At 40.4% G+C, this 10,056-nt stretch overlaps 1 protein-coding gene across 5 annotated transcripts in view; it reads left to right on the top strand.

Moving 5' to 3' along the window:
- Window positions 1-10,056, top strand: part of LOC101650336 (sodium-driven chloride bicarbonate exchanger) — a 114,925-nt gene that overhangs the window by 29,931 nt on the left and 74,938 nt on the right. For all 5 annotated transcript variants that reach the window (XM_045298832.1, XM_045298841.1, XM_004703919.2 and 2 more), the window contains 4 exons: window positions 3,254-3,354; window positions 7,473-7,647; window positions 8,158-8,291; window positions 8,708-8,953. In XM_045298832.1, coding sequence (XP_045154767.1) covers window positions 3,254-3,354; window positions 7,473-7,647; window positions 8,158-8,291; window positions 8,708-8,953 — 656 coding nt within the window. The remainder of the gene's footprint in view (window positions 1-3,253; window positions 3,355-7,472; window positions 7,648-8,157; window positions 8,292-8,707; window positions 8,954-10,056) is intronic.

The raw sequence follows: 10,056 nt of genomic DNA, 5'->3' as shown, positions 1-10,056 counted from the left end.
TCACACCTCAACATAAAATAAAGATCTGCATGAATCTTATTCATAACTGGATGAATAAGCAATAGCATGACAAACTGCAAGCTTGAAGTAGTCAAGATTTTCTTTTGCTTGGATCTGCAGTCAACACCGACGAAGGCAAATGATGTATTGCACAAATCAGCAAAAGACCTCTTTATAGATGTCAGTGTGAGAACAAAGCTGTGCTTGACAAAAGTCATGCTATTTTAATGGCCTTACATGCATGTGGAAGCTAGATAATAAGCCAGGATGAAAGGAGAAAAAATGATGCCTTTGCACTATGGCATTGACAAGGAATGTTGAATATGCTATGCTAGATTGACACAGAGCTGCAGTAATGGACCCAAGCCAGAGCAAAGACTGTGAGGATGGCGCAGGCCCAGGAGGGGCTTTGTTCTGTTGTACACATGGGGTTACTTAAGCTGGGACCACAAGAAAGCACCTCACAATAGCATGCCTTTTTGCACCATTGATGTTATAAAATGTAAATAATAAGCAATCATTAATTACTGGTCGTTAGAGAAATTCAGTAAAAATATTAGTACACTGAGAGACCTTTAAAATCAGCTATCAATCAGTTCAAATATTTTTTCCTTTATTATGCTCTTTGATATTCTGGAGCACACAGACATGTGAGGACTGATTTCTGGTTGTCTGTCAGATCAGAACGAATTTCATAATACTGTTCAGATGTTATGAACATGGAATTCATTTGAAGTCACGTATTTCTTATAATTCTTTACCTTACAGAAATGATGTCTTGGGGTCAAATTGAAGCATGGGAACTCTATGTTTTTCTCATATTGTTTTTTATGAGACCCTTTAAAATTAAAATTTATTACTGGAGTTTGCATTTTGGGATGAAAAAGTAAATGTAGCATTCTGTTAAGAATCTAGACATGTGGGTTCAGGCACTATTTTTATATGACCTTGAACAGATGCCTTAATTTCTCTGTACTAATCTTTATATCAGAGCTGCCCAAGAGAAAGTTCTTTAACAATGGCAATTTCCTGTGTCTGCTCTGTCTAATAATCCAACCCACCATTGTGCACTTAAAATGTGGCCAGCGCAATGGACCAACTGAATTTTCAAGTTTACTTAATGGAGTTCATTTTAAATTTATGTGGCAACATGTACTTAGTAGCTTCTACATCAGACAGCATAATTCTTTATGAGGAGTTTAAATTAGATATTTTCTCTATGCTTCCTTAGATATTAATATTCCAAATGATGGTTGCCATATTGAATTATAGGTATTATAAAACTGTTTTCTTTTTTAAATGGAATAGGATCAATTAAAGTATATTAAGCACCCTGCATTCATACACAATCAACTAATATTCTCTCTGTGGGATTACTATGGTTTTTAGTCTTCTAAATGTATACAGCACACCCATGATCTTTTTTTTTTTTTACTTTTTTTCATGATGATGATGATGGTTTATTTTTTCTTTTTAATCATTTTATTGGGGGCTCTTATAACAATCCATACATCCATTGTGTCAAATACATTTGTACATATGTGTCATCATCCCTTTCAAAAGATTTCCTTTAGACTTGAGCCCTTGGTATCTGCTCCTGCTTTATATTCTCCCTCCCCTTCCCTCCCCTCCCACCCTCATGAACCCTTGATAAATTATAAATTATTATTTCTTTCCATACCTTACACCAGCTGCTGACTCCCTTCTTCCATGTTTCTGTTGTTTGTCACCCTGCGGGGGGGAAGGAGGGTAGACATTGATCATTGCAATCGGTTCCCCTTTTCTCCCTCCATCTTCCCCCTACCCTCATGGTATCGCTACTCCCATTACTGTTCCTAAGGGGTTTATCTGTCCTCGATTCCCGTGTGTCCAGAGCTCTTATCTGTACCAGTGTACATGCTCTGGTCTAGCAGTATTTGTAAGGTAGAACTGGGATCCTGATAGTGGGGGGTGGGGGAAGCATTAAAGAACTAGAGGAATTTTGTATGTTTCATCGGTGCTATACTGCCCCCTGGCTGGCTTATCCCTTCGTTGTGACCCTTCTGCCGAGGGGATGTTCAAGTATTTACAGATGGGCTTTGGGTCTGCACGCCACACCCCCTCATTCACATCAATATGATTGTTTTTTCGGGGGCGGGGGCATGTTTCTCCTGATGCCTGACCCCTGATCCTATTGACACCTCATGATCACACCGGCTGTGTGCCCACAATCTTAAATAATTTCCCTTTGAGGGAAGAATAATCTGTCTGTGACTTCATTGGAAACCTGACAGCACTCATGATCACACCGTGTTTATGGTCTCAACTTCTTTGCTCTTCTTTCATGCCATGTATGTACTTATCAATCCACAACCCTGGGTGAATTCCACTTTTGCCTCTGCGCTGGCATTGATGGCCCTGAGGGAGAGCATTCAAATAACCACCCTGGCTGGCTGGCATAAAATCAGGGCCACATCGTTCATGTGGGCCATGCCTCCTTCATCCAGTCATCTTTTTCTAGATGTCTATTTCAGACCTTTGCTCGCAAGCCTTCAGCACATCCTCCCTGGTCCTCACTTTCTGATGCTGACCTGTTTCCTATGTCTCCTGAGACATTTGAAATGATCAAAAGCAAACATCCACATCTGTCTACCAGCCCACACCTTATACTCATATACCCTACCTTATCCTTTATTACTATTGATGATCTGAAATCACTTTCTCTTTTGTTCGCTAGATCCTCAGTCATCAGCCTTTTGTTCTGTATTGGATTGTCTTCATTAGCCTATGCCCAGCTATTATGCCTCTATTCTTAAAGCAGCTCAACTTTCCAAATCAAATGGTACCATTTCATAGCTGACACCTCCGAAGCCAGCATCATGTTTTCTCTCTGTTCCCTTGTCTTACTTCATTTTTCTTCATGGCTCCTGTCTCCACCTGACCTCCTCAGCTTATTGTCTGTCTCCACTGGTAGAATGCCTTTTGGACTTCACTTTCTATTTCCGACACCTCTACCAATGAATGGCACACACTAAGCACCCAATAAAGAAATAAATGAATGTCTATCACTTGACTTAATTTTCAACTATATTGTGAAGTAGAGACTCTTATTCTCTCAAGTGAATAGGGAACTTTATAGGAAGCTACGCAACATCGCAGAGGTCATGTATCAAATGGGGAAAACTTATCCGCTCGGTGCATGACAGTAAGGAGATGACATTGCTTTTGTTGCTTGCAATGAACTAGAACTTGAACTCTAATGAACTTCCCCCAGGAAAAAAGGAAGATTCCTGCTGTACCAAACGGCACAGCTGCGCATGGGGAAGCCGAGCCCCACGGAGGACACAGTGGGCCTGAGCTCCAACGGACAGGAAGGTAAGTGGGGAAAAAATACGAAAAACACTTCTAAGGAAATTTAAAGGACAAATGTATACTACTATTCTCACATGTCAGAAATTGCTGGGTTGAGATCTCATTTATTTTGTATTTCTGATATCTGTACTTTGGAAGTGAAAATGCGTTTTCATTTGACTGCTCTGGAATTACTGATAATTGTCATCCTTGTGAAGCCAGATTCGTGGACGCACCATTATATTTTATTTCACCACGTCTTTCATGCTGCTGTGTATAAAATGCATTCACAGATTATTAGAATGAATAAGAAAACTGTCAGCTGACCCATCCATAATACCTGTTGAAAGATTTAAATATAAGATTTAAATATAAAAAATAAATAAACACAAAGAACTCTTGTAGCTCATATCTGTTTAAATGCAAGTAGGAATGTATATAATGGTATTTTTTATTAATATGACTGTGATTTGGGAAGAGCTATATGATTTATTTTTCTAATCACACATTTTTGAAGAGATGAAATCTCGATTTATTTCTTAAAATGGTTCTTTGTGGTGGCTTTTTTTTTTTTGACAGCTTGTCTCTCTACAAGCAATGTGTGAGCAGAAAATCGGACATTCCTGGGTGGGTCCCTCTTCAGGGGACATGTGTGCACAGCTTCCCTTACAGCTGAAGTCAGATGCAAAAGCGCTGCAGGACTGGAGCTTCCCTCCCCTGCTTGTTGATAGCATTATGATCACTGTTATCCGTCCTGCAGACGCTGCATCCTCTAAGCTGCCTTTCTCATTCCTGACAGTACTGATCATCCTGTGTTCTTTCCCCATCTCTGTTTTGCCCTTGAGGAAATGCCCTTTAGCGTCTTCTTCAGGCTCTATAACTAATTTGAAATAGGTCTTCTATTTTTTTTCCGTTTACTCTCCACTGGACATTTTAGTATTCGTCTGTTTGCGTTCATATTTTCACATGTTGTCCTTTTCTTGGGTGGTTCTCTCTTTCTTTTTCAGCGGTTAATCATCCCACGGAACTTTTTTTTCCCTTTTCTTTTCTCCCAAAGTTCACTTCTCCTTACTGCTTCCTCAGTCCTCGCAGGTCACCAGTATCCAGTCTCTTCGCTTCGTCAGCGTTTTTCCACAGATTCTGCTGCCGACTCGACTTGAAATAGCCGTTACTGCTCTGCCCTCCCGAGTTCCTGGAGCCCGTCTGGGCTGCTCTGGCATCATTGTCTGTAATGAACTCCCACCTCTGGATTTAGGTTCTTACTGCTAAAAGCGCATGTGTTACACAGTAACGGACCAGCGATTCAGACTAACGTATGTTCCAATAAGTAGTAAACTAGCAAGCAGGAGTCTAGCGTGAAGTCTAATTCTAAGTATTAAATATGAATTAATACTTCATCACCATCTTAAATTGCTTTGGGGATTAGGTGAGGTATAAAGAAAAGAGTTGAAAAGAGAAGTAAGCCAACAGAATGACTTTTAATTGTGACTTGGACTAAGTTAAGAAGCCATTCAGAATGATTTCCAAGTAGATCTATGCTTCTCTTTTTTATCAAAATAGATAGATGAGCAAAAGTTAGTCTTGGTGGGTATGTGAATTTTACAGATACTCTGCATTATAAATTGCCCATTTTTTCAATTATAATTTTATTTCTTTCAACACTTTCCTATTCTCCATCAGTCTGAGGGAAGCAACCAGTAGGAAAGCAGTGATTTGTCACTCACGTCATAGTACGATAGTTATTTATATATTACTATTATGCCTGCAGAGCCCTGGTCGTGCAGTAGTTACTTGTTGGGCTGCTAATGCAAGGTTGGCAGTTCAAAACCACCAGCTCCTCTGTGGGAGAAAATGAAACTTTCTACTCCCATAGAGTTACAACCTCAGAAGCTCAGAGGAGCAGTTCTCCCTGCCCTACAGGTCACTGAGAGTCAGGATCAGTTGATGGCTGTGAGTTTCTTAGGCCTGCGGAACCCTGGTGGTTCAAACTCACAAGCCATTCACAGGAAAGGGCTGAGGCTGCCTGTTCCCCCAACAATATACATTCTTGGAAACTCTAAGGAGTAGCTCCACGCTGTCTTATAGGGTTGCTATGAGACAGAAGTGATTCGATCACAGTGAGTTGTCTTTTATTATGCCGAGATTAAGTTAAGCAAACAATAGGTAAAAATTTTAAATAGGTAAAAATAGTCTCAACATTTTCGTAGCCAATCAAAAGCAGAAAACAATAATTTGTAGAGTGATTATTAAACTTCCAAATTGTTAAAATAACCGAACTTTAGTATTTTTTAATCTCCAAGCATTGTCAGCATATTGTCATTAGCCTTCATGTAGGAATTCCAACATAGTCTTACACATTTTAAATAGCATTTTTATTCCATAGAATTTTCTGAAGCTAAGTTATATATTTGCATATGATTATTAAATGATCAAAGAATAAGAATACCTGTTTATTAATGCTCTCATATTCTCAGAAAGTTTTAGACTTAAATAATTTATTTTTGCAGCATTTCATGATTAAATACTCCCCACCCTACCCCTATCCTGCCTGACAAACAATCCTCTTTCAAATATGTCTATGTGCATTTTTTGATACCTTTGTGCGTAAATGAGTTTATACCAAGTAAGGCGATTATTAAGGTGTTAGGCTTTAGTGGTTCTCAAACTTACCACTCTCTATTCAAAAGATGTTATCTTCTCCCATACAGATTTCCAGTCTCAAAAAACCCTATGAAGGGTTGCTGAGTAGAAATTAGCTTAGCTGTAGTGATATTTCTTGGTTTTAGTGGCAAAGTGATTAAAATGCTTGGTTGATAACCAGAAGGTCAGTGCTTTGAATCCACTAGCTGCTCTGCTGAAGAAAGCTGTGGCAGTGTGCTTGTGTGGACAGACCTTCGCAGCCCCGGGAACCCCCTGGGACAGTTCTGTTCTGTCCTGCAGGTGTCTCTGAGTCAGAACCCACTCAGCGGTACTGGGTAACAGATAAGGCCGTGCGGAAGGAGCATTGGTGGCTCCGGAAAAGGACCCTCTGCGCTGAGAGAAAGAAGTACAAGCCGCTTTCTTACCGATGATCGCCTTGGAAACCTTGGGCTGTCAGGGCCCAATGCGTTGGAGTCTACTCAGTCCGGGGAAGGCCATTATTTCCTAGCTAGGCATCGACATTGGGATATGTTTAGGGAATAGTGAGTCAAAGTTGTATTTATCCAGTTTGGTTATTATAAGGCTCCCTCTTCAACCCAAACCATCCATTCTATTCCGACTTGGGTGGGGGTGAGGGGGCTGTGGACTAGGCCTTGGATTTCTAACCCATCTCTCTGCTCCTGTAAAGAGTTACAGCCTCAGAAGCCTATGGAGGGTCAGTATGAATGGAACTTGACTGACAGTGGGTATTTTTATGGCTCCCCTGAAAATTAAAATGAACCTGGAATCTGCCTGCCTATAATATGTATATACTGTTTATACCATCACCCAGAAAGCCATATAGATGTCTGCCTGGAACAGTCTGGCGAGAATATTTCTTTCGAAAAAGGTACAAGAGTGGGTAGTAGAGGGTGTAGGTAACTAAAATCATGGTAAAATCTTGCCTTCTGGTGGTGTAGAGGGTTACCAGTTGAGCTGCCAACCACAAATCCAGCAGTTCAAAACCACCAGCTTCTCTACAGGAAAAAGACACAGCTTTTTTTGCCTATAAATCATCACAACTCCCAAGGGCAGTTCTGCTCTGTCCTATAGGGTCGCTGTGAGTCAAAATCGATGTCAGTGAGCAAGTTTCTCTCTTGGATAATGGTCAGTCTTGGTGTCTACAAAAGCAGTTTATTATGCCTGGCCCCTTTTTTGGCAATGCTAAATGGAACATAAACAATTAGAGGGTGGTGGGCCTGAGTTTTGGAGAGTTGAGTAAACTTTGTGTGAGAGAAACTGGGTCTTTGGAGATGGACACAACATTTTGTTAGGGCCGAAGAAAACACAATGAAGCAAAGATGCTCCGATCGACTGCCATGGATGATGCCAGGGGTTAATGTGGATCTTAACTCTTCGGATGGAAAACTGGTTCTGGAACTGGACCACAATGCAAGGGAGCAGTTTTGTTCCTGTACCTTGTATATTTGGGTTTCATTATTGTGTTTTTCCCCCTGTCTTAGGATCTTTGGGGGACTTATATTAGATGTCAAAAGAAAAGCGCCGTACTTCTGGAGCGACTTCCGCGATGCTTTCAGCCTGCAGTGCTTAGCGTCGTTTCTGTTTCTCTACTGCGCGTGCATGTCCCCTGTCATCACGTTTGGCGGACTGCTGGGAGAGGCAACGGAAGGTCGTATAGTATGTATTCTGTTTTGCTCTGAACTTTGAAACACAACCAGCTTTTGAGATCCACAGTTAGATAAGCGAGCCTCTCAGTTTGGATCCTTCTATGAAGAGAGAATTGATGTATGGTCTGTCGGGTAAACGTCCATAGACATTTCCTGGACAGCTAGTGAACCTGGCAAGCTGAGAGCAGAATAGCTCTGAACAAATTGTTTTGAGCCTTGCACAAGGTGCTGTGCACATTCTCTGATACTTCCCATGTACACAGAGCAGGCTCTGCCCAGGTACTTATTCTGAATATATTTAAGCGCTCAATATGGCAATAGGAAGGTGGAGAGGATACACCCCCATGCTCGATACTTATTGTCTACCTAATGTTCTCACTCATTTTATCGTTTTCATACTTCATATCCTACCAGAAGTTGCTAAGCTTTCCACATCTGCGTGCATTTTAAGCATGTTCTCGCTAGTTACAATGGTTGGCTGTGCAGCGTCAGTAATGGGACCATTTATATCTCTCTACAGAGTGCAATTGAATCTCTCTTTGGAGCATCCATGACTGGGATAGCCTATTCGCTCTTTGGTGGACAGCCTCTTACCATTTTAGGAAGTACAGGACCAGTGTTGGTGTTTGAAAAGATTTTGTTTAAGTTTTGCAAGTAAGTGTGATCCACCTTTGACCCTAAGTCCCTTTCTATATGCCTTGACTGTGTCTACACTCTCCTGGCATCGCATTTGGAGTTCTACGGGGAGAGGAGAAAACGCTTCCTTTGATTCAGTTGGACATTTTTGCCTCTCCGTGGAAATAGAGGGACAGTAAAGTATTGGTGTGTACTGTTATGTAATATCTATAAAAATGAAATTCAGCTCCAAGCGTTGAAACACTCCTTGTTTTTTTTCCCCTCTTAAATGTTCCTTGTAGATAGAATCTTGAGTTTAGTGACTCATGCAATATGAAGCTTTAAAAAAATGTTTTACTTCCTAAATTAGGCTTGTTTCCATGTACTTAAAATGGTGGGCGGCTACTCAATGACCTTCTCTCTCTCTCTCTGTTCTTCCCTTTTCCTCTTCATAGAGAGTATGGGTTGTCATACCTGTCTCTCAGAGCCAGTATTGGACTTTGGACGGCCACGCTGTGTATCATACTTGTGGCCACTGACGCCAGCTCGCTCGTCTGCTACATCACCCGGTTCACCGAAGAAGCGTTCGCTTCTCTCATCTGCATCATTTTCATTTATGAGGCCCTGGAGAAGTTGTTCGAACTCAGTGAATCGTATCCAATCAACATGCATAATGATTTGAATCTGCTGACACAGTACGCGTAAGTACCGTTTGTCTGGTTGGCTTCCGAGCTTTTCGTTTTATAAGCATCGCTATTCTTATAAGAAACACGAGGAACTCACTCAGCGGATAGAGTGCCTTAAATTGATTCATGACCTAAATCACAGACTCACAGAGTTGAATTTTAAAAGTCATCTAATCAGCCACCCATGTGCTCCTTGAGTTCTCATTCTGGCATCACTGCCAAGAATATCTCCGTGAAATTCTATTTACTGTGTGTTCACTAACGTCAGGAGATAGGAGACCAAGGTCAACTTTACTATCCAGGGATTTTATTTTGCCAACATTTTTTATTATTTTGCTTTTCCTTTAGGGCCTTTTCAATTTGTCATAATCCAAACAGATTTAGTGGTAAAAGGTTAAAGTTACATATTGAGAGAAATTAGATAATATAATTTCACTCGTTTGAAATTATAACAGTTTGATTTTTGAAAATATGATTATACTGTGGATAAAATCATCGAATTGCCATTTAATCTTGCTTTGAGAAGTTATGACATTTATGATGGATGTACTCAGATATCCCTCTTTGAAGGTGCTATTAAAAGTTTTGGATTATAGATGGATTAGACTAGTTGGTCTATCTAGGTTTCAGAAGCTAGGAATTTGAAATGTCTCTATGTCTGCAGAGTATCTGTAGCCATTAAATAATTCTTTTCTGTGATCTAATTATTCAGACTTCCATTGAATTTATGTATATAGTTTGAGAGAGCAAATATTTAAAGTTAATAGGTCCTTTAAGAATCAGTTATACCAAGGGAGCAACAAGTGATCCAAAATTAGTGGCAAGGAGAGTGTGAGAAGCCTGGTAGGGATTCATCAAGGGCAAGGTAGCTGAGAGAAATTACTAAAACTTAAATGAAGGCTGAGCATAATAGTGATACAAGAGGACAGTAAAAGGAAATAGAGGAAAGAGCTAGATGACAAAGGGTGTATTTATAGAGGTCTAAATACAGACATGTACACATATAAATATATTTATATAGGATGGTGGGGAAATAGATCTACGTGCATATATTTATAGGTTTAGTATTAAGGCAGCAGATGGACATTGGACCTCCACTCAAGTACTTACTCAATGCA

Source organism: Echinops telfairi, unplaced genomic scaffold (genome assembly GCF_000313985.2).
Source record: "Echinops telfairi isolate 266 unplaced genomic scaffold, ASM31398v2 ScPeMD7_4;HRSCAF=17, whole genome shotgun sequence".
In the NCBI taxonomy this organism is placed as follows: Eukaryota; Metazoa; Chordata; class Mammalia; order Afrosoricida; family Tenrecidae; genus Echinops; species Echinops telfairi.
Note: the sequence above shows the minus strand (reverse complement) of the source record. Positions and strands in the feature narration are given on the sequence as shown.